Source organism: Staurois parvus, unplaced genomic scaffold (assembly GCF_062004578.1).
Source record: "Staurois parvus isolate SC_StPar_1 unplaced genomic scaffold, SC_StPar_1.0 ptg000636l, whole genome shotgun sequence".
Lineage (NCBI taxonomy): Eukaryota > Metazoa > Chordata > Amphibia > Anura > Ranidae > Staurois > Staurois parvus.
The window spans coordinates 1,844,941-1,870,970 of NW_028318432.1; the positions used below are offsets into that span (position 1 = coordinate 1,844,941).

General features: G+C 42.1%; 1 protein-coding gene across 9 annotated transcripts in view; it reads left to right on the forward strand.

The window, feature by feature from the left end:
- Positions 1-26,030, forward strand: part of CACNB2 (calcium voltage-gated channel auxiliary subunit beta 2) — a 402,461-nt gene that overhangs the window by 320,902 nt on the left and 55,529 nt on the right. For all 9 annotated transcript variants that reach the window (XM_089693718.1, XM_089693719.1, XM_089693722.1 and 6 more), the window contains one exon: positions 24,230-24,352. In XM_089693718.1, the coding sequence (XP_089549844.1) occupies positions 24,230-24,352 (123 nt within the window). The remainder of the gene's footprint in view (positions 1-24,229; positions 24,353-26,030) is intronic.

A 26,030-nucleotide genomic window follows, 5' to 3' on the forward strand; every position in this document is an offset into this window, starting at 1 on the left:
TACACTCTTCTAATTTTACAATGACTTCATTTTTCCTCAATATAGACGGGCATAAATAATTTTTCAAAGTGCATTTTCATATATATATATATCTATATATATATATATATATATATATATACACACACACATACACTGTATATAAATTACAAGGCATAATAACACATTAAATAGCCACAATTATAATGTAAACAAAATAAGTAGTCTGAAGGAAATTCAAGGTTTAGACAGCTGTCATCAAAACAAGTGTTCCCATTGAAAAATTCTCTCTATTCAGGTTTCAGGGCTGGTTCACATTAGAACGTGGAGGGGTAAAGACGCGTTCCATGCCCTTACAAGCCACACGCAGGTGCTGTTAATTGTTAATGGCACCCCAAATGCATCTTGCAAATGTACCATGCGGTGTGGTGCAACTTGCAAAAATAGTGCCTGCACTATAGTCAAAGACAGATTGCGCTGGAATGTGCATGTTTCAGTGTGAACCAGTCCTCAGTGACTATTCCAAAATAATTATCAACCTGTGCTTCCCTATATAACCCTACACCAGAACTTTATAGCTGCTGTATGAGAGATTCCCTGATACCTTTAACCATAAAGTAAAATAATACAGCATTCAAAATTCCTCCACTCAACTGTGCTAGTAGACTATAACTCCTTATCCTGATTGTAAAGTGACAAGAAAAAAACAAAACAAAGGGTGCAGCAAAACTAATATTTATCGATCAAAAAGAAAAATGACAACTAATAAAAATGTATGTGCCTGTCATACAGAATAAAGCTGAGATCCGTGTGATGATAAGTCATATTCAACCAGATTCAGACACCTCCGCTGGCCTGGGTACACTTAGAGCCTGGCAAACTGATAAAATAGCATAGGCGCACGTGGCTACACGCTTTGAGGCAGCGCCACCTCCTAATGCCTTAAAACATGTAGACACACCCCTATGATACCCCCAGCATGTGATGCCATGCTGGACTGTTCCCACGCTGTCAGATCCACTCACCAGGCATCCTATTTGGACTTTAGGAATGTTTGCTGGCACTCTGGTGTTAGAAATATCACTGTTTGCTTCTTACACCATAACATGAACATGTATTTTTATTCATTGTAATGTGACCAGTACTCAATGTTACAAATATTCAATACAAACTAAAATATTCAATATAAATTCATCAATATTCCTTAATGTGCAATTAAGTGATCAGTGCTAACACTTAATGAGGAGTCAAAACACATTTTCCAGTCCCAAAAAAAATGTCCAGCAAGTATATAGTGCTCAACATTTAAATCAATTTGCTTGTGTGATCCTCTCCCTAAGTGTTGTGCACAACCTGTGCTTGTGAAGAAACACTCCAAACCAGGGGCGGACTGACAACTCAGGGGGCCCCCAGGCAATAGGGGATCATGGGGCCCCTGTGTCCTTGCCCAAACTCAATAAAGCCTATGAAAACGGTACCAGGGGCATCTCATGGGGCCCCCTACTGACCCCGGGCCCTTGGACAGTTTCCAAATGGTCAGTCCGCCTCTGCTCCAAACTGAGTAGAACTCACCAGATTGTGAGACCCCTTAGTATTAAATCGGTCAAACATGCCAGACACTCTTCCAGGAGCGGCTCTCTCTGTTTGTATACACCAAATTCAATTACCACTTTGGATGTTTCAAATACCGCTCAGAAAAAAACTTCACTGTCCTTTTTCCATTGTTACCACATCTGCAAAGAACACCGTATAGAAAACAAAGGATGCTATAGCAAAAAATAATTTCATTAAAACTTAAACAATTTAAAAGTATACACTCTGGACATGGACTTGCGCCCAATTTTAACACTCGGTATACAACAGCATTTTCCTGTATATGGAGCTTGCAGCACTGTTTTCTCCTTTCTAGACTTGCCCGCCCAGTATTCCTTTCGGATTTGTGCTCTCCGGTTGTTTGAAAGGCCGGGCCCCGATGACGTCACTCCCATGCGTGCGCATGGGAGTCACCATCACAGTATGGCGCTCTCTGCACTCATAGGCTATTTAGAAATTGATACAGTTTGATCATAGGGGTTTAACAAGCTACCTACATCTATTAGGATGAAAATTAGACAGGACAATTTGTGCTTGAATATGACCTTTGTATTTGCTCCTTAATTAATATAGAATTGTCTTATGTATTTTGTAAGGTATATTGGCTCTTTTTTTCCACATGGTTTGGGCTTTCATTTTGAGCCTTCTAAGGTAATAGTACACCCAACAGTTGCATAATATATTAGTCTTTCCTTGCTTGACACTTTCTATTCTTAGTAAGTGTATTCCTCTTGATAAATAGTAGAATTTGGTGCTGGAAGCATATGAAAATGTCAAGTCACAGTGAAGTGATTTTACTTCTGTTTACAAGCATCCTAAGTGTCGGGCCTCCTTCACATTGCATGCCTTCCAAAATCTACGGGTTTTCCTAAAAAATGATTTTAGTTGTACGGCAGTTTGATGCCTCTTGGATGCAGTGCCATGTGTATATTTGTTTTTTTATCTTACCTGCATTTATATGTTTTGTGTGTAAACCTGCATATCTCCCAACTTTCTGAAATGGGAATGAAGGCCACCTATTAGCAAAAAGTATTTAGTGTGATCTGGAGTAATAAAGTGGTATTGCGGATTTTGATCAACTGTGTCAATTTGAACTTGTGGGTTTTCAAAGGCTTGCAGGCCCACTTTTATTAAAACTAAAAGAAAAGATCACATAAAGTTGCACACAGGGGTTTCAGCTTCACAAAGCAAAACAATCAAATACTAAGCCATCTGATTCTGTTCAGCAGTAACCCTGCTCTTGTGTCTGGTCCTTCAGACCATGGGCTTTTCTGACTCACTCAGCCTTAGTTGCAGCATCTTGCTACAGAGGCCCACTCCTGGCCTCTAGATAGGGTTCTCCTAGCACCCCAGGCTCTCTCATTCTTCTGAGACTAAGGCTGGCCATACATTATACAATTATCTGGAGATTTTTGGTTTAGATTTACCAAAAACCATATATTAGGAGGACAAACCTAAACAACACTTTCAGTTGTATCCAATGAGGCAGGCCCTTGCACTACACAGTTGAAGGTAAATCTAAAGGAAATTGGGCAGAAAATCTCCAGATAATTGTATAATGTATGGCCAGCCTAAGGCTGGCCATACATTATACAATTATCTGGAGATTTTTGGTTTAGATTTACCAAAAACCATATAATAGGAGGACAAACCTAAACAACACTTTCAGTTGTATCCAATTAGGCAGGCCCTTGCACTACACAGTTGAAGGTAAATCTAAAGGAAATTGGGCAGAAAATTGGAAGATAATTGTATAATGTATGGCCAGCCTTACAGACCCCCTTCAGTCCCTTGGACTCACTAGTTGACTCAACTCTCTCAGTCCTGCTGACTTGCTCAGCTGTTCCAAATGTCCCACTCCTGCGGGTGGGGAATCTCTCCCACATGGGGTACTGTCTCCTGTGTGGTTCACCTCTCCTGGTTTGTAGCACACACTTATCTCTAAACAAAGGCTTTGTCTCCCAAATGGGAGCCCTGAGCAATGCTCAGGTCTGGCTTATAACTAATCTGCACTCCTGCAGGTCTCCACAAGACCTGGACATAGGATTGAAGGCTCCATTCCATTCCAAGACACTTTGAAGGATCCAAGCTCCAGGCCCTAATCCAGGATTACAAAACCTGAAAACTGAAAACACAGCCTTTTCTGCTCAAATAAACATGCTGATTCCTCATACTCTGACTCTGGAAACAATGTGTCATTCCTACATCCAGTTCCATAGAGGCACGGCCTCTCACTGTCACAGTAGGCAGAGGAGACATCCATGTCACACCCCATTACATGGAAAATTAATACTTACAAAATTATTGGGATGGTTCTTCTCCTCACAGTGTCCTGTAATTTTTTCCTTCAGTGCAAATGTGAATTGCTTGACCTGCACAACCATGTCATCCATTCACAGGGATTTGTAAATAAGACTGCAAGTCCCATCTGCCACGAAGCATAGGAACTCATAGATATCAATAAAGCACAAGTACGGCAATGTCACTTCACTTGAAATCCACTGATGACTTCCTTCAGCCCCATAACCAAAGGTCTTTACTCCTGTACAGACCTGGGCTGGAAGAATAGTCTGAAGGAGCCTTTGCAATGCACTTGTAATGCACTGATTGTGGTTGCAACGCTTTTCAGGCTGCAATGTAAAAATTATGACAACACACATTTTCTTTTTTCATTATGGTGCTATTGTAATGCACACTTCCATAGAAGCCCTCTGTTTTAGATCCCTGGGTTCTTTTCCCATCATTACACCCGCAAACAGGCACACAGTAGTTTGGCTGAATGAACAGGCTAGGGGTATGCTTTTCTGATGTTTATTGCAGAACGTGAACTTATACTCCAGTAACTTTAAGCAGCAACTTGAGGATACTAATCTTCCTCCTAAAGAAATCTGAGCACAATCCTTGCTTGCAGAAAATAGTGGGTGAGCTTTACCAGATAACCAAGAACAATGTCCCATTTGAACAATGCTGACTCTAGCACAAGAGTGATGGCCACAGTCTTAGGGATCTCTCACACCAATCTGTACTCACTGATGCCCTTGGATGGTTGGTTGCCTCCTTCCAATATCTTTCGGACATCACTTCAGTGATACCAGACCAGATCCCCATACGAAAGTCCGTCAGACAGCTCCAGTGACTCTGAGCAGTAGACTCATGGCAGGCCTGCCAGGAAGGGCAGCAGCCCTCCAGGCTGAGATCTCCTCGTCTTAGGACAAGACACTTCTGTTCCAAACCCCAGTTTATTTATGCTCCCTCCCAGACACCACCTGGGCACCATCCCCTAGAGATTAGCCAGGGCTGCTGATTTGACTCTCCCAGCCCACTATGTTTTAGAGCATTTCAAGACAGACAGGGGGAAGCAGTCAACCCCTCAACCAGTGAAAACACAGAACAGACCAAAACACCGAAACAATCACATGCAGCTCAACTGATTACAGTGAGCCAAGAAGGAAATTTCCCTACCCTAGCACCTATCCAGGAGGGTGCTGCACTATTATTATTTTTTTTTTTACAAGTATGCCTTTAAGAACCTTATAGCGATTTTATACCATTCCCACTCAATCCAAAACTAAAATTAGTTTTGCTGGAGTAACAATTTAACAAAATAGAAATGTTTCCCGACTACCATTGATAGTACATAAGAAAATCTAATAGGATGTTATTCCTCAGATTGTGTCCCCATACCCTTTTCCTTGCGTAGTCTTGATACACATTTTGTTGAAGTCCCCTCGGGGCGTGCTGACAATATATGACCTGGCATTGTGCCTCTGCAGTGTAATAACGATTGCGGTTTATTTTGGGGCTGCTGCAGTCTGCCTGGAAACAACTTCTGATGTGTCCGTTTATCAGCATCAAAATAATAAGCACGTTGTGGCTGGATGTGCATCATCAATGCCCCGGAGAAATTTGCCTGTGTCTATTTTTGCTTTGCTCTTTTTTTAAAGCTCATTGTATTGTAGGTAAGTTTTTGAACTGTTGGTTTAATAAGCGGCAGATGAAACTAGCAAGCTGAGCTCTCTTACAAGTCTGAGTCCAAAGGTTTCCTCCTTTGAAAAATGTGAGATGAATAATCTTTCCACGGCCAGTGACGTCGATGCTATTTTCAGACTGCAGTGTACTCTACACCTGAATAAAAAAAAAAATAACACTGTATTACCAACAGTAGAGACCTAGGACTCAGACAAACTTCATGGGTTAAGGCTAAATATATATCACAAGAGAAGACTGCAAACCTTGTGTATTAAAATGGTATTAAACCCAAAAGCAAACATTTATTATATTGCAGCTTACCAATTCTTAGATGTGATGGCTGCATTCGTTTTCTTTATTAGGCTTTCTTTCTTCTGTTTTTAATCCGGTGATCCAGCCAGTAAATCTGTTATTTTTCAACAGAACAAACTGTCCTGCAGATGTATGGTTAGACATACCATTTGTCACTGACAGGGGTTCTTACAATGATCAGCCTTTATTTATGTAAAATCTTTATCCCAAAAGGGCAAACAACTGTTTGCTGTAACTGATTATAAAGTGTTAGCTGGAGGTCAGCTTCAGTTTGTTAGTGCATTTAAATCTGCTAGTACATCTAACACTTCCCGCCCCCAGACTGACAATGCTGCTGTTCTTTATCCAGAGTGGAGGCACTCTAATACAGGAGGTGATGTACTCAGCTAATACCTGGGGAATCCCCAGATAGCAGTCGGTTTAGGATAGGACAGGTGATGGTTCAGTGATGGAGGGTCAATCGGTGGCTTTGACTGGCTAGGTTACTCTAGTGCACTGTCCACACCAACTGGGCACAAGTGTGGCAAAGGCCCCAGGCCAAGGGCCTGAGATACTGAACTAGTGTTGGAAAGGATGGGATGAGGTTGGAGCCTTAGCTCACACCCCTGAAAAGTTGTGCCAACCGGGACACCCATGTTTGGGAACTAGTTTAACAACCTGGATGCCAAGGGGCCCTCTAACAAGCAAAAGGGGGTCTGCATGAGAGCAAGGCCTCTGGATCTTTCAAGAAAGGTCAGCAATGGTAGCCTTCATAATTCTCTCATGACAAGTATCCCATATTTTTAGATCTGATTTCAACTCCATTAGTGTGATCTCTGTGCTTGGGGTCCTTCCTGCTGCTGCATTTATAAAGAGGTCTCAACACTTTCAGACCTCCAAGGTGGACAGGAACAGAGCCAGGAATTGTGGCAGGAAGATCTCCCCATTGGGGTTCCCAAGAAATATAGGAAATCAAACTCTGCCCATGGTTAAAGTATCATGTTTTAAATTCATGTTTTAAATGCAAACCCAAGTATAAAATGTCATATAACTTTAACATGTTAATGTAATTTCCAAAGTAATTTTAAATATTTTTAAACCTGCAGGATTTATTAAAATAATCCCAGGTGATCCTGTCATGAAGGTCCATGTTCAGGTCCTTCATCTTGTAGGGTGACAATGCTCTGTTCCTGTCTCCCAACTGCTCTCCTTGGTTATCACCCTGTTACACAGGCATTCAATGTAGAATACAAATGACCATTTCAACTCACATTATCCAGGTATAGTCAACAGTTGTCGCCATCATGAAATCCACCTTGGAAAATGCAGCCATTGTTGGAATGTGTGTAGTCAGGAACTAACTGCAAAGAGGCTGAAGGAGATCAGCAGCACTAGGATGTAAGAAAGAATGGAAAAGGTGAAAACAATATTTTGTTAGTGTATATCTGGGCAAACCTTTTTTTGGTTTTGAATAGAGTGTGGAATGATTAGATCCTCTGTATAGTTGTATTACTGTCTGTGTACAAACTGGGGAGATTCGCCTCTGTAATTGTACTGGTGAACATTGTCATGGAGAAAGAGAGTGAGTGGAATTCCAAAATGTTAGAGTTTCAACAGGACAGGAGGTAATGGGGAGATCTTTCAATTGGGGACATCTGTTCCACAGACTATTTAAGAGGGCAATTTCCCACTTTGGGAGATTTCCTCTAGCTTCCTCTTGTGTCTCTGGGACAGGAAGTACATGAAAATTTCCCCAAAGGGACACAACCAACAAAGTAACCTGGCAGGGGTCCTTACCCCTACTCTATCCAAAACTATCCAAGAGGAGAATTTCCGTTACTTTGGGAGATTTTCTTTAACTGTCTGTGTCTCTGGGACAGGAAGTAAAGGTAAAATATACTGGCAGGGGTTTTAAACTTTTTCCACTCCATCCAAAAGTAAAAAAAAAAAATTTTGACTATATATATATGCTTTATAAAACAAAATGGCAGTTGTTTATGATGCATAGGGGGTTCTTTACCAAACTTAGAGAGTGCAAAATCTGGTGCAACTCTCAACTTCCAGGTTTTATTGCCAACGCTTAAATGCACAAACTGAGGTTAGAAGCTGATTGGCTACCATACACAGCTGCACCGGATTCTAAGTGCTCTAGTTTTTGTAAATATACCTCTCATAGTGTTTGTCAATTTAATTCATGTGTTTTGTTTCTATAAGGCTTAAATCGCAATAAATGGGCTGTCAGAACAGGTGGTTGATCAGCATATTTGCTACCTACCTCTACATTTTTATGGTGGCTGGAGGGGTGTGTTCACCCAATGCTTTGCCGCAGTTTTAACCCAATATTTTAAATCTGATAGGTGGCACCACCTGTTGAACTAGGCCATTAAAGTCAGTGTGAATGTGCTGCATCCATGGCTACTGGCCAATTAAAGTCAATGTGAATGTGCTGCAGCCATGGCTACTGGACAATTAAAGTCAATGTGAATGTGCTGCAGCCATGGCTACTGAACAGTTAAAGTCAATGTGAATGTGCTGCACCCGTGGCTACTGGCCAATTAAAGTCAATGTGAATGTGCTGCAGCCATGGCTACTGGCCAATTAAAGTCAATGTGAATGTGCTGCAGCCGTGGCTACTGGACAGTTAAAGTCAATGTGAATGTGCCGCAGCCATGGCTACTGGACAGTTAAAGTCAATGTGAATGTGCCGCAGCCATGGCTACTGGACAGTTAAAGTCAATGTGAATGTGCCGCAGCCATGGCTACTGGACAGTTAAAGTCAATGTGAATGTGCCGCAACCATGGTTACTGGACAGTTAAATTCAATGTGAATGTGCTGCAACCATGGCTATTGGACAGTTAAAGTCAATGTGAATGTGCTGCAACCATGGCTACTGGGCAGTTAAAGTCAATGTGAATGTGCCGCAGCCATGGCTACTGGACAGTTAAAGTCAATGTGAATGTGCTCCAACCATGGTTACTGGACAGTTAAATTCAATGTGAATGTGCTGCAACCATGGCTACTGGGCAATTAAAGTCAATGAGAATGTGCCGCAGCCATGGCTGTTACAGTTGCAGCACAGTAGATCAATGTATAATCTCTATTGCAATATAAAAAATCCCCTTGCGTATCAAAAAACAGGCATACAATAGATGACAGTGTCACCTCCTAAACACCCGTAAACCGGCTGTCAACCACAGCCTGAAACCCAACATAGATTGATTTTTAGAGGGTGTAAAAGTCTGCCACCTCTGTGAAAGAAGCCTAGATCCATAGGGATGCAATTCTTACAGCAGCCAACATCACAATATTCATATTTCAGAAACAGAGTGTCAAATCAGCTCTTCATTCTTATTCATTCAATTGGATTTCCAAGCTTGAGCTTGATGACGTCACTGCCCGGAATCTGTGGCTATGACCTTGTATTACAGACTCAGCCTGTCCTATTAAAAAGATGTCTGTTTGGAAAGATCCAAGGTATCAGTGAATGCAGACAGGATGGAACAGTCAGTTCGGTGAAGAGCTCAGTAAGCCGGGCTTTAAATCAATAAGTATGTCATATAGCAGCGTCATATAGTAGTGTTGGGGGAGGAAGGGGATTGATATACTGAGTGCCCCTGCTAGATTTCATCTGGTTGGTCTAGGTTTAAGAGCTCAGATCAGTCGGCCTGTTTGTGCTATAGAGTTGTGTCAGATAACACAAATATCTACCATATATTTCAGTTGTCCCTAGCCACTTAAAGACCAGGCCAATTCTGACACTTTTTGTTTACAAGTATTTTTTGCTGGAAAATTAGAACCCAACATTGTATTATATTATATATTTTTTTAGCAGAGACCCTAGAGAATAAAATGCCACTCATTGCAATTTTATATGTCACACGCAGCAGTTCTTCAAATGCAATTTTTTTTGGAAAAAGTACACTTCGATGAATTTTAATGCAAAAAAACCACAATATATAACCCAGTATTTTAGTAAAATATAAAAGATGATGTTATGCCAAGTAAATAGATACCTAACATGTCACACTTTTAAAATGTGCATGCTCATGGAATGGTGACAAATACGATTATGATACTTAAAAATCTTTAATTTTTTTTTCCAATCACTTTTATTGCTGTCAGAAGAAAGGTCTGGGGGATAAAACATATCAAGAGCGACTTCAGGAACTTAACTGGAGGAAAGAAGGGAAAGGGGAGATATAATTGAAACCTTTAACCACTTCAATACCGGGCGCTTATACCCCCTTCCTGCCAAGGTGAATTTTCAGCTTTCAGTGCTGTTGCACTTTGAATGACAATTGCGCGGTCATGCAACACTGTACCCATATGAAATTTATATTATTTTTTTTAACACAAATAGAGCTTTCTTTTGGTGGTATTTAATCACCACTGAGTTTTTAAATTTTTGCTAAATAAAACAAAAATACCTGAAACTTTTGAAAAAAATGCACTTTTCTTTGTTTCTGTTATAACATTTTGCAAATAAATAACATTTCTTCATAAATTTAGATCAAAATGTATTCTGCTACATTTCTGTGGTGAAAATAATAATTGAATTTGTATTTTTTTTTTCAAACGTTTTTATTTTTTATTCCATTTTTTATTTTTTTTACTATTTTATTTTTCAGCACACTGTGACCAAAGCAATACAATGTTACCATAGTAACATTGAACTACTCTGGGCAAGTGGTCAGGATTTTTTTTTAACACATTATGATTGCTAATACCAATGTATTTCATTGATATTTGCAATCATTGTTACTGAATGAAACTGATTAATTCAATCTTTTTTTGTGATTAGCTGTGATTGGGCAAAGCTGATCACATGATACAGATGGGCTGTGATTGGCCCTGTCTGTATCATGTGACTGCCTTGAGCAGTCACAGCTAACAACATAATTGTATACAATGGATGGCATGACGGGAAGCCATCCATTGTATACAGTTGACATGTGATCTGCTGTGATTGGTCACAGTGGTCACATGACACTGGAAACGGGTCAGTGTAGTGATATGTCATCCACGGGACACAGCCGGTGACAGATCGCGCCGCTGCGCTGCCCCGCGGCCGGTTGAGCGGCTCATTTTGACAGGACGTCATATGACGCCCAGTCACAACGGCGAGTGTCCCGCCCAGCTGTCAATCTGCTATAGGCCAGGTGGGAAGGTGTTAAATACATCAAGGGGGTGAATAAGGTTCAAGAGGGCAGTATTTTCAACATGAAACCAAAATCAAGAACACGGGGACATGACTTTATACTAACTGGAGGAAAGTTCAAAACTAATCTCAGAAAGTACTATTTTACTGAAAGAGTAGTTGATGCTTGGAATAAACTTCCAGCAGAGATTGTGAGCCAGTCAACAGTAAATCGCTTCAAACATACTTGGGACAAACATAGATCTATACTCAGACAAAAAAAGTTAACAAAAAACAAACCAAAAAAACCCCATAAAAAAACAAAAAACAACAAAAAACACACACAAAAAAACCCCAGCAGACTCGATGGACCACTCGGTCCTTTTCTGCTGTCGCTTTTCTGTTTCTAAACACCACTTGTGATAACAATAAAGCATTACAGGTCCACTTTATGGAGACATCTAAGACCCCAAATCTCTCCTCTACCCTTGAAAGTATAAAAAAAACCAAAACACATTGATCTGATGCTCCCCCCCCCCCAAAAAAAAATGGCAGTGTTTATATATGACCTAAACCGAAAGTGACACCATAGCATCACTTCCACTCTCCTAGACCATAGAGATGATCAGAGACATTCTGCTCTCTGATCACCTCTATGGCTCACAACACAAATCGCCAGATCGGATCCCGGGCTCCCCGATTAGACTGGTAAGCACAAGGAACACCGGAGAGTGGTGGAAGGGGTGGGGGGGAGATGACCCCTTCCGCTGCTTCTAAAATTGATCCAGCAGCTAATCAGCTGTTCAAATCACCTTTAGTGGAAAAGGAAATGCGGGCAGAGAAAAACAATAGCGGGGTTATGGCTGACAGCTGCAGCCATGGTCTCAGTAAACCATTTCAAAACTACAATGTATATACATGTATTGTGATCTTGGAAGTGGCTAGAGAAAGAGGAAAGGGAAAATATTCCATCAAGGACCCCTGTTCAAAGGATAGCTGTCCACAAGGGGATTTCCTCTGACTTCCTGTTGTATCACTGGGACAGGAAGTAAGGAGAAATTTGCCCAATGGGACACAAACAGCAAATAACGAAATAAATAAATAAAATATTCTAACAGGGTTTAAACCCTGCCCTACTCTAATCAAAACCAAAAATATGTTCTGCAGTATGTAACTTCAAGTATAACTAAAGACAAATTTTTTGTTTTGTTTTTAATAGAGTGGAGAGGGATCCGAACCCTTGTCTGTTCTCTGTGCCCCCATTAAGGAGATCCCCCTTCTCTATGTGTCCTGTTTACTGTTATCATTGAAAGTGAAAGTTTAAAAAAAATCCCAAATTTTGGGTTGTCCCAAGAAAAGTAACAGAGGAAAAATGTTCCAATGGGGACACTAGTTCTGGTGACCAGGGGGTCCCCAATGAATACCATTCATTTGCAGGGATTTCTTCTTACTTCCTGTTTGGCTATGGGACAGGAAGAGAAGGGATATCTCCGCAATGGGACACAGATGGTGAACAAAAAAAAATCTGGCAGGGGTTATAAGCAGGACCGGACTGGCCATAGGGCACACCGGACATCTGCCCAGTGGGCCGGGGCCACGTGTCCTAACAAGAGCAGCCTGTGGATGACTGTGCCTCGCAGCAGGAGGTAAGTGGTGACCGTGGTCTGGACAGGGTTAACACAGACTGTGGCTGCCGCTCACCCCCCGTTATGTGGCCATGCGTATAGCAGGGCCGGTTCCGGCAAACTAGGGGGTGCAGAAGAAGACCTGCTTGCAGGAGACACATACCTCCCAGGGCGGCCGCTGGAAATACAGTTCATGACACAAAGGCGGGTTCTCACCTAACCATGATGGCTGCACAGGGGAGGAAGGTAAGCGCAGTGCAGCCACACATCCTGCTCTGTAGCAGCAGTGTGTGGGTGGGGGGGGGGTGGATTCGGCTGTCTCTTTGCTGGATTGATCTGTCCCTGTGCTGGATTGGGCTGTGACTTTGTTATATGGAGCTGTCTCTTTGCTGTATTGGGCCATCTCTTTGATATATAGAGCTGTCTCTTTGTTGGACTGGACTCTCTTTGCTGGATTATGCTGTCTCTTTGCTGGACTGGGCCATCTCTTTGCTATATGGAACTGTCTCTTTGCTGGAATGGGATGTCTCTTTACTGGATTGGGATATATATTTGCTGTATTGGGCTGTCTCTTTGCTGGATTGATCTGTCCCTGCGCTGGATTGGGCTGTGCCTTTGTTATATGGAGCTGTCTCTTTGCGTATTTTGGGCCATCTCTTTGCTATATGGAGCTGTCTCTTTGTTGGACTGGGCTCTCTTTGCTGGATTATGCTGTCTCTTTGCTGGACTGGGCCATCTCTTTGCTATATGGAACTGTCTCTTTGCTGGAATGGGATGTCTCTTTACTGGATTGGGATGTCTCTTAGCTATATGGAGCTTTCTCTTTGCTGGATTGGGATGTATATTTGCTGTATTGGGCTGTCTCTTTGCTATATGGAGCTGTCTTTTTGCTGGACTGGGCTGTCTTTTGGCTGGATTAGGCTGTCTCTTTGCTGGACCTTGCCATCTGTTTGCTATATGGAGCTGTCTCTTTGCTGGAATGGGATGTCTCTTTACTGGATTGGGATGTCTCTTAGGTGAATGGGATTGTCTCTTTGCTGGAATGGGCCATCTCTTTGCTGGATGGGGCTGTCTCTTTGCTGGATGGGACTGTCTCTTTGCTGGATGGGGCTGTCTCTTTGCTATATGGGACTGTCTCTTTGGTGGATTGGGCTGTCTCTTTGCTGGATTGGGATGTATCCTTGCTCTATGGGGATGTCTCATTGCTGGATTGGGCTGTCTCATTGCTCAACTGGGCTGTCTCTTTGTTGGACTGGGACATCTCTTTGCTATATGGGACTGTCTCTTTGGTGGATTGGACTGTCTCTTTGCTGGATTTGCATGTCTCTTTGCTATATGGAGATGTCTCTTTGCTGGGTTGGGTTGTCTCTCTGATGGCTTGGGATGTCTCTTTGCTATATAGTGATGTCTCTTTGTTGGATTGGTATGTCTCCTTGCTGGATGGGGATGTCCCTTTTCTAGATGGAGATTTCTCTTTGCTGAATTAGGATGTCTATTTGCTGAATATGTGGGGATGTCTTTTTGCCAAAGGTAGAACTGTGCAGGGGAGGCAGAGAGTAAAAGGGGGCACTCTGATTAGAGAGAAAAGGGGGGCACTGTGATGGGGGGGGGGCTGTGATACTGTGATTGCTAGGGGCATTGTAATGTAAAGGGGACTGCACTGTAATCAAAACAGTGTCCCTTTACAGCGCAGTCCTCTTTTATATCACAGTGCCCCAATACATTACATTGCAGAGGACCCAGACTCCGTAAACATCCCGTCACCAACCACCCCCACGAGTTCGGGCCTTTTTATATTCCCTTCCCTTATCCTATCCAAAATGAAAAATAAAAATGTTGCCTGTAGTTCTACTTTCAGCTCTCTGCCCCCTGCTTTTCAAAGCTGAAGGATCCTGTGCAAATTCAGAATTTTGAACAGATGTAGAGAAGAGAAAATAGAAGGTAAATAGGTACAACTTATGTAGGAGAATTTGTTTCATCTCTGTTTATCACTTGAGGCCAGTCACTTCACTGGGTATATGTGAGGGTTTATAACCACTTCAATATCTCCCTGTGACTGCAGTCTGTCTACAGAATATGTGCATTAGAGTTGCCAGCTCCACCCACTTGCGTTTGCTTTTCAATTTTCTATGTATTTTATATTCTGCCCCAATATTAAATAATATAATGTAAGAAATATAGTGAGCTAAAAATAAGTTTTGCCCATACACACACTATATTTACTATTTAGCAGAATGTAAAATAAATGAAAAATTTATGACAGATGGCAGACCCTGGGGGTTTTAAAGAGGAAAGTGTCTATCTGCCAAGGGCTCAAACTCTACTCCACTACATGAAATACACAAAATAAACATTCTGGAAAGTTGCTCTATAAAGTAGCCCTGTAGTAAGGCTCCATTCACATATAGGCGTTTTAAATCGACGCGATTCTGCCTGCAATTTAAAAACATGCTGTTAAGATGTAAAATCGCACATCAGCGTGTTCAGGTGGCATTCATTTCAATGGCACCTAAGATCGTGGGGTGATTTTGTTGAGATTGCCGTGAAATATTTTCACACGACAATCGCACAAACAAAATCGTCCCCAAAAGAAGTTCTGCCTGCGATTTAAAACGCCAATATATGTGAACGGAGCTCACAGCAGGTAGAATGCTAGGATGGTGTACTAGCTCTGTATGTACAGTGTTGGTCTGTGTGCTGTTCTGGGCTCAGCCTTCCCTGCAGTTGCAGATTCCTCTCCCGTCAACGCTAGCTGCGTTTTCAGAGTTCAGCATTTCCTAATTTGGTAGGGCCGATCGTGTTTTTAATCTGCATGTTACGAAAGCTTTCTTTTTCAGATGGATGTTGTCTGTATCATAGTAGTGCTGTGTTCCTGGAAGTGTGACCGAGCTCCTTTAATTCTACAAATTCTTTCTTTTCTTTGTCATCTGCTCAGTCCATATTTTCTGGTATAAATTAAATATCTTTGTATACACAGACTGGGGCCCAATAAGACCAGCACCTTTGTCAAATCTGTATATATACCGTGTGGTTTTCATACAGTACATTTTTGCTTGAGAAACATTTTTTGTCTTTTCTTCATTTTCACATGGAGCAGAAAGTCAATATTTGCATATTAACCACTTGAGCTCCGGAAGGTTTTAATCCCTTCATGACCAGGCCATATTTTTCTATTTAGCATTGGTCTGCTTTAACTGGTAATTTTGTGATTGTGCAGCGCTGTACCCAAATTAAATTTATATAATTTTTTTCATACAAATAGAGCTTTCTTTTGTTGGTATTTAATCACCACTGTTTTTTTTTATTTTTTTATTTATTATATAAACAAAAAAGAACAATAAAAAACCTTTTAAAAAAATCACATTTCCTTATAAATTTAGAGCTAAATGTATTCTGCTACATGTCCTTGGTAAAAAAAAAAAAAAAATCCCAATAAGTATATTAATTGGTTTGAGTGAAAGATATAGCATCTACTAACTATGGTATATATCAGCAATGGGCAAACTACGGCCCGCGGGCCGTATACGGCCTGGCGGACCTTTTAATCCGGTCCGCGGAGCTAGGCTCCGCTCACAGTCCGCCCTGAAGACCGGTGTAGCATGAAAATCTGTCTCCTATGAGGATCTGTGCCCCTCGACGTATCTGCGCATGTGCCGGAGATCACCGATCGGCTGCTAATGCCTGAAACTGGCACATGCGCAGATACGTCGAGGGGGACAGATCCTCATAGGAGACAGATTTTCATGCTACACCGGAACGGCGCGGGACACGGCAAGAGGAACGCGCGGAGCAAAGGTAAGTGAATTGACACAGGGGGGACTTGGGGACTTAATATGGGGGATGAATTAATATGGGGAATGAATTACTATGGGGGATGAATTACTATATGGGCGATGAATTACTATATGGGGGATGAATTACTATGGGGGATGAATTACTATGGGGGATGAATTACTATATGGGGGGATGAATTACTATGGGGGATGAATTACTATATGGGGGATGAATTACTATATGGGGGATGAATTACTATGGGGGATGAATTACTATATGGGGGATGAATTACTATATGGGGGATGAATTACTATGGGGGATGAATTACTATATGGGGGATGAATTACTATGGGGGATGAATTACTATGGGGGATGAATTACTATATGGGGGATGAATTACTATATGGGGGATGAATTACTATATGGGGGGATGAATTACTATATGGGGGGATAATTACTATATGGGGGATAAATTACTATATGGGGATGAATTACTATGGGGGGATGAATTACTATATGGGGGATGAATTATTATGGGGGGGATGAATTACTATGGGGGGGATGAATTACTATATGGGGGATGAATTACTATGGGGGATGAATTACTATATGGGGGATGAATTACTATGGGGGGGATGAATTACTATATGGGGGTGAATTACTATATGGGGGATGAATTACTATGGGGGATGAATTACTATATGGGGGATGAATTACTATAGGGGGGATGAATTACTATAGGGGGGATGAATTACTATAGGGGGGATGAATTACTATATGGGGGATGAATTACTATATGGGGGATGAATTACTATGGGGGATGAATTACTATATGGGGGATGAATTACTATGCTTACTATGGGGGAATATTACTATACTTACTATGGATGACACATACACATCATTCATCTACTCTTGGTCCGGCCCCCGGGTCCAATATATGAACCCATTGCGGCCCTCAAGTCAAAAAGTTTGCCCACCCCTGGTATATATACTGGAATTTTTTTTTTTTATACTATTAATGGCGGTGATCAGCGACTTATAGTGGGACTGTGGCAATCTGACACTAACACTGGGAGGGAGGTACACTAACTGACTAACTGACAATGACATCACCAGTGACACTAATACACTGGTCAGTGATAATACTATGCTGTACACTGTACTAATGACACTGGCTGGGAAGCGGTTCATCAAGCCAACATCTTGGGGTAATCAAGGGGTTAAGTGTGTGCCTAACAAGTGTTAATGCAGGACCATTTTTTTGGTCCGCACTAGAATCAGATCGCATGGGTATTCACATCCATGCGATGCGATTCTGCACATCGCACCGCATTTTGTGGACTGATTTCAGGGTGTTGTTAACGTACACACCGGCAGCGGTTCACATGAACGGGGTGCAATTGTGATCCAGTGCGGAATTCGCACAGAAAGCGCTGCAAATTCCTCACCGTATCAGTGTGAACCCAGGCTCAAAGTCTATTTGTTCCTTTTCCCTGCTGTGCAGGGAAAAGATTCAAAGACATTGCTCCCTCTGTAGAGAGCCCTGTTTTGTTTGTCAACACAGGGCTCTGGGCTGTGATTGGACACAGCCAATCAGCAGGTCTCAGCCATTAATCATTGGTTGGGAACCTGCTGACAAAATCCCACTTTCTAATCACAGCGGGAGTTGGCGGCCGCATACACCCTGAACCCGAAAGCAGGGAGCGATGTACAGGAATGTGGTTAAAATGACACTGCACAATATCTGTATTCTCCAAAAATAATCAGTACACATCCACTACTTAATGGCCCTGTAATCAACTGTTAATTAAATAATTTCTTATTGTGTTTTTCTGCCTTCCCTTAATGTCCTTCATGAGCTCCTAAACATCTCCTTTTCCCCTCACTTCTGTTTGTTTGGAATGAGGGTTATGTGCACTCCTCTATGCACACTACAAATGTCATAGTCCATAGTTCATCTGGGAGTGAGCAAGAGAGGGTGACTACATTCCCCCATACAGTGGGACCATGGAGAATGAACAGAGTCACCCTCTAACTGGTAGTCAGATCACAGTAACAAATAAAAGGAATTTGGAGATTTGAAGGAGGCTGAGAGCAATAGAAGGAACTATTTAAGTTAAGAATATATACCTGAAAATATTTTTTTTAATCAGAGTTTAGTTTCACTATAAGGGCTATGTGGTTGGGGGGGATACTGGGACATTTAGGCTCCATTCACACTTGTGCAACTCCAAAGTCACACAATTTTATCATGTTACTTGGAAGTGAAACTTTGATCTGACTTTACACTCTCTGGACTTAAGTCACGTAAAAAATCCCATCAAGGTAGTGCAAGTACCTTTTCAAAATCGCTGTGACTTTAAGTTACACAAATCCGATTGGGTGCCATTGACAGAATGGGCTGTGACTTGTCATGTGACTTGTCATGTGACTTGTCATGTCTAAAGTCTCAGGACAAGTCACACTAGTGTGAATGGAGCCTTAGGAAAGTGCCAGTCTATTCAGCAACGTTTTGGTGACTGCTGTTAACTGTTCATGTCAGCCTAAAAATAGTTTGGCCTATATTCCACCCCCCCCCTTTTTTTTTTCATGTCAGCTTAAAGCGGAGTCCCGGCCCCCCCAAAAAATTAAAAGTCAGCAGCTACAAATACTCTAGCTGCTGACCTTTATTATTAGGACACTTACCTGTCCAGGGATCCAGCACTGTCAGTGGCTAAGTGGTTAGAACTTCCGCCTGGCAGCACAGGGGCTGTCGGATCGAATCCCAACCATGGCGCCACCCACCTGGAGTCTGCATGTTCTCCCTGTGCCTGTGTGGGTTTTCTCTGGGTACTCTGGTTTCCTCCCACACTCCAAAGACATGCTGGTAGGTCAATTGGCCCTAGTATGTATGAATGTGAGTTAGGGACCTTAGATTGTACACCCCTTTAGGGTTAGGGCTGATGTGAATGTACGATATATGGAAAGCGCTGCGGAAATTGATGGCGCTAAATAAGTATCTAAAATAAATAAATGTCCTCACCCCAAGTTGATTCTTCAGTTGGGTGCTGGCACCGCCATCTTGACTAAGAGAAACTGACAGTGAAGCCTTGCATCCTCACAGCTGGTTTCCTACTGCGCATGCGTGAAGTTCGCTATGAATAGGCCGCAGTCCTCTGGGACATGTAAAGTGTCCCAGGGTGCTGCAGGGAGTGGGGGCTATACTGCTAACTTCCAAACAAGGTACCCGCTACCCCCTCCCCCCCACCCCAAAAGCTGCCAAATGTGGCATGAGTGGGGGGGCAGAAAAGCGGAGAGTGGAATTCCGCTTTAAAGCCCATCTCCAGATTTTTTTGAAACACCCACCCCCTGTGCCCATCGGAATGTACCATTTTTAAGAATACATTTCCTGTATGCATACATTAAATTCATCTGTCTTGTGACCGGTCACATGACAACAGGTCCTTCTTCTTCTTGTCCTGTAATGCCTATGAGCAGTCCTGCGCACAACTACTTTGCTATTTACTATTTTTTTTAAATCACTGGGTTAGAGCTGAACTCCAGGTGCACAGTTGAATACATATATGTGAGCTGCTTAAAGAATTTGTGTTTCTGTCCATCCAGTCCTGAGATTTACACAGCACTATCACGAAGCAATGTTCTGTCTGGCAGGGGAGGGACCTGATCTTTCACTTCTGCAGTTTTATTTCCTTTATACTGTAGGTCTCCTTCCCACCCCCATCATGTGTCTGGACAGCGAAAAAAGAAGAAGCAGCTGACTGATGGGCTCATCTCAATGTCACTCTGCTCTCTCCTCCTGTCAGCATGCTTTTTGCACTGCAACATACCTGATTGGCTTCTTGTGTTGCTCTTCCCTACCTATCTCTGAGCTCTGCTGTGCAGGGACTTCAAGAGATGGGGGTACAGATGAAACCCAGACGTTACTGACTTAACGTTCCACCCAAAAGCGGAAGCTCCGCTTTTCTGCCTCTCACTCCGCTGCCACATTTGGCACCTTTTGGGGGGGAGCAGGTACCTGGTTTTGACTGGTGAACTGAGCCGGAAATTAGACTGGTACTTAAGTGGTTAAATAATACTGCATAACTGGAGCTGTGTTACTGAATCAACAATAGTAAACGTTTGTCATCCACTCCTCATATCCTGGGAGCTCCCATTTATAGAAACCACTTTTCCTTTTTTTTTTATGCAACATGGAAAATTTCTCAATAAACACTTTCTCACAAAGATGGAACTCTTCAGTCTGCAACAGAGAATTTTATTTCTCCAATTTCATTAAACTTTTTGGCAACAAGTTATTAAAATAGAAACAATCATCTTCCAAATTTAGTTCAGTGCTTTTCTGGGAAAAAAAATAGAGGAGAAAATCCATGAAAAGGTCATTTCAATCCAAACTAGGATTTCAGATTTGGAATTTGCTATTTGTATGGGTAAGGTTTCAAGTTGCATCATTCACTGGCAGGGGCGGACTGACCATTTGGAAACTCAGGCACTGCCCCAGGGCCCGCGGTCAGTAGGGGGCCCCAGGAGATGCCCCTGGTACCTTTTTCATAGGCTTTTTTGAGTTTGGGCAAGGACACATGGCCCCATGATCCCCTATTGCCCAGGAGCCCCATGAGTTGTCACTCCACCCCTGGTCCCACATACAGGGACAGGGGGAGGTTGGATTTTTTTCAATAAAGGGATTCACTGAGTGTTGAAACAGGCAATCCTGTGTGTTTCACTAGTGTTGCACTTGATTGGATCCGATTGGATCAGAGCACTGTGTGTGTAATTACAACACGTTTAATATTTTATGTACAGTATTATTGATTATACTTAGATTCATTTATATTTTATTTAGTGCTTCACCATTTTTTATTCATACATAGCAATATGTTTGTCCCAACCCCCAGGACACTGTCACCCACATTTAGCCAGAAACCACAGTGGCTAAGGGGGTAGCACTTTTGCCTAGCAGCTCTAGGGTCGTTGGATTGAATTCCAACCACGGCACTACCTGCATGGAGTATGCATGTTCTCCCTGTGCTTGTGTAGGTTTCCTCCAGGTACTCTGGTTTCCTCCCACACTACAAATACAGGCTGGTAGGTTAATTGGCTTCTGTCTAAAGTGGCCCTAGTTTGTACAGTATCAATGTGAGTTGATGGCGCTATATACTGTAAGTACCTGTAATAAAAAAATAAATAAATCATAATTCATACTGGCACTCCTGAATTTAGTTTATCTAAATGCAGGAGAAGTGATCTGGGAAGTATAAACAACTTATAGGCATCACCAGGGGCGGACTAACCATTTGGACACTCAGGCACTGCCTGAGGGCCTGGGGTCAGTAGGGGGCCCCATGACATGCCCCTGGTACTTATCCTAAGCTTTTTTGGCTGTGGTTTGAGTGTGGGCAAGGACACAGGGGCCCCATGATTCCCTATTCTCCGGCGGCCCCATGAGTTTTCAGTCCGCCCCTGGGCATCACCTATCCATACACCTGTAGAAAGGGCCATCTTTGCCCATAGGAGATGCACAGGCATTCAAATTATTCACATGCAAACTGCCCCATCCTTGTCTATTGGGACTCAGCGGCTGCACATACCAATCACTGGTCCCAATTCGACAACCGTGCGGGTGTGTGTCCCCCTGAATGCACACTGTCTACCTTCGGGGACATTCATCTGAGTGGCTGTCAGATCGGGAATAACAACTGTGTCCAAGCAGCTGCTGCACCCCAATAGTGAATGGGACACCCTTCATTTGGCTGCACATAACATACAGTTGCAAGAAAAAGTATGTGAACCCCTTGGGATTATGTGGAGTTTTGCATGAATTGGGCATAAAATGTGCTCTGAACGTCATCTAAATCACAATAGAAGAACACAGTCTGCTGAACATAATAATACACAAACATTAGATGTTGCCATGGTTTAATTGCACATAACATGTAAACATTCACAGTGCAGGGAGGAAAAAGTATGTGAACCTTTGGACTTAATAACTGGTTGACCCTCCTTTGGCAGCAATAACCTCAACCAAATGTTTCCTGTAGTTGCAGATCAGACCTGCACAACGATCTGGAGTAATTTTGGACCACTCCTCTTCACAAAACTGTTTCAGTGTAGCAATATTCTTGGGATGTCTGGTGTGAATCGCTCTCTTAAGGTCATGCCACAGCTTTTCAATCGGGTTGAGGTCAGGACTCTGACTGGGTCACTCCAGAAGGCGTATTCTGTGCTGTTGCAGCCATTGTTTTGTTGAATTACTTGTATGCTTTGGGTCATTGTCCTGTTGCATCACCCATCCTCTGCAGAGCTTCAGTTGGCGGACAGATGGTCATATGTTTTCCTGCAAAATGTCTTGATAAACTCTGGAATTCATTTTCCCATCAATGACAACAATCCGTCCAGGCCCTGAGGCAGCAAAGCAGCCCCAAACCATGATGCTCCCTCCGCCATGTTTTACAGTGGGGATGAGGTTTTGATGTTGGTGTGCTGTGCCTTTTTTTTTTCCACACATAGTGTTGTGTGTTCTTCCCAAACAACTCAATCTTGGTTTCATCTGTCCACAGTATATTTTGCCTGTAGTGCTGTGGAACATCCAGATGCTCTTTTGCAAACTTCAAACGTGCTGCAATATTCTTTTTGGACAGCAATGGCTTCCTCCGTGGTGTCCTCCCATGTACTCCATTCTTGTTTAATGTTTTCCTTATTGTAGATGTGTCAACAAAATGTTAGCATGTGCCAGAGATTTCTGTAGGTCTTTAGCTGACACTCTGGGATTCTTCTTTACCTCATGCAGAATTCTGCGCTGTGCTCTTGCAGTCATTTTTACAGGACGACCACGCCTAGGGAGAGTAGCAACAGTGCTAAACTTTCTCCATTTGTAGACAGTCTGTCTTACCGTGGACACATGAACATCAAGGCTTTTGGAGATACTTTTGTAACCCTTTCCAGCTTCATGCAAGTCAACAATTCTTGATCGTAGGTCTTCTGAGAGCTCTTTTCTGTGAGGCATGGTTCACATCAGACAGTGCTTCTTGAAACCAGTAAACCCAAAACAGGTGTGTGTTTTTTAAGGGCAGGACAGCTGTCAGCAACACATCCAATATCATCACACTGATTGGAGTCAAGGTTGGCTCACTCCTGGCTCCAATTAGCTCTGGGAGAAGTCATTAAGCTAGGGCCTCACATACTTTTTCCTCCCTGCACTGTGAATGTTTACATGTTATGTGCAATTAAACCATGGCAACATTTAATGTTTGTGTAGTATTATGTTCAGCAGACTGTGTTCTTCTATTGTTGTGACTTAGATAACGTTCAGAGCACATTTTATGCCCAATTCATGCAAAACTCCACGTAATCCCAAGGGGTTCACATACTTTTTCTTGCAACTGTATAAGCATCCCATGCATGAAAAAACAGCCCTTCAAATGGGTGTGTGGACAGGTACACCCTTGTAAATGTGGCCTAATACTTCCTAAGTCACTTTTTCTGCATTTAGAATAGTGTGCACCATGATAAGGGAAAATGCCCTCTTAGACTGTTGTCACAATTTTCCCTAACCTCTTGCTTTGGAGGCAACTGTAAAATTCAGTTTTCCCATCATTTTTTTTTCCCCAAAAACTGGTGAATGGTCCCCAGGACAGTTGGAGAAGGTGATATCGACTGCAGTAAAAACCTGCCAGGGAGTTCTAACCCATCCCCATGCTATTTAAAATGAGAAAATAAATAAATAGACTATACTGTACATGCATTTTAACTTACCTGCAAAGACGAAACTGCACTTTAATGCTCAAACTATTTAGACATTAGAAAGATGTCATTGTTCTAAATGTCTCTGATTAAATATGTTTTCTTTGTACCTTTCTACAGACTAAACCTGTTGCATTCGCTGTACGGACAAATGTTGGCTACAGTTCAGCTCACGACGATGAGGTCCCGGTTCCAGGAATGGCCGTTTCCTTTGAGGCTAAAGATTTTTTGCACGTCAAAGAGGTGAGGGAGGAAGTACGGTCATAGGGCTTGTTTACATAGGCAGACATCATTGCTGCCTCTATGAAAAGCGATCTGTGGTGAAGAGACAGCGAAGAGACATTTGACAGGCAGGTCAGAGGTGACTTGTTGCCTCATAACCGCCTATGTTAATTTTTGAAAGCCAATGGTACTGCACAACAAAGCATGCATCACGCATGGTTGCAGCACAGCCCTATTCACTTGAACAGGTCACATTTGACAGCAGTGCTGCCTGCCAAATATGAACTGTGGTATAAATTTTTGTGCACTTGCAAGGCCACTACCCATGTTATTTTTGGCTTTGGGGGGTGGGGGGTGTTAAAAGTGTAACTCATCAACCTGCTTTCACTACCAAATGTAAGTGAGGCCATATTTTGTATTAATTTGTGACTTTAACCACTTAAGATTTTACCCCCTTCCTGACCAGGCCATTTTTTGTTATTCGGCACTGCACTACTTAAAGTGACAAATGCGTGGTCATGCAATGCTATACCCAAATTAAATTTATACATTTTTTTTTCCCACAAATAGAGCTTTTTTTTAGTGGTATTTGTTCACCACTGGGTTTTTTTTATTTTTTATTATATAAATGAAAAAAGATTGAAAATTTTGGAAAAAACAATCATTTTTCATTTCTATTATTGAAAAAAATCCAATAAAAAATGTAAAAATCAAATTTCTTTATACATTTAGACCAACATATATTCTGCTGTAATGTAAAATGTAATCATTTTTTTAATTCATATTTTTTTTTATACTAGTAATGGCTGTGATCAGTGATTTTTAGTGGGACTGTGATAGTGCGGTGGGCAATCTGACTGACTACCTGACATTGACATCACCAGTGACACTAATACAGTGATCAGTGCTAATACTATACACTGTCACTGTAATAATGACACTGGCTGGGATGGAGTTAACATCTAGGGGCAATGTGTGCCTAAAATTGTGTACTGTGTGTAGTATGTGCTGCTTTTACTAAGCCATCTGCCTGTTTTAGGGGGGAAAAAACTGCAAATTGCTGATCCCCTACCTGGACATGCCAGTGCATGTACATAATCTGACTCAGAAGAGCTGCTGACCTGCAGTATGTCTGCATGGGTTGATCAGCAACTGGTTAAAGTCTCTTTCACACTGATGCGCTTTTGACACATTCCCATAGACTTACAATGGAAGGTGCCTTTTTGCAATGCTTTTGAGAAATTGCACTAATGATGCAGCATGCAGGACTTTTCAAAGCGCAGTGCACCTGCATTGTGAAACGTTCCATAGGTTTTAATTGGGAATAATTTTCATGCACTTTTCGCCCTGGAAAAGTGCGGCAAATGCATACCAGTCTCAAAAGGGCCTAAAGCAAACTGATGCACATTTATTTACTTTTTTCCTCTGCACTTGTGACAATCAATGTACAATGTATACTATTGATGGAAACTGCGCAATTGTGCTATAAAAAAAATAAAGCTTCCTATTCTTCAAAGCAATGATATAAATTATATCCACTGTAAAGAAATTCTTTTTCTGCAACCTCTGAATTTCATGTGGTTTGGAGATGCGTCATAGCGGCGAGAACTGCAAAAGCATGACTGAGACTTTTAATAAGACATCCGAGAACTGGAAATGGGAAGCATTTCCCCTCTTCTGAATTATATATACATGCTGG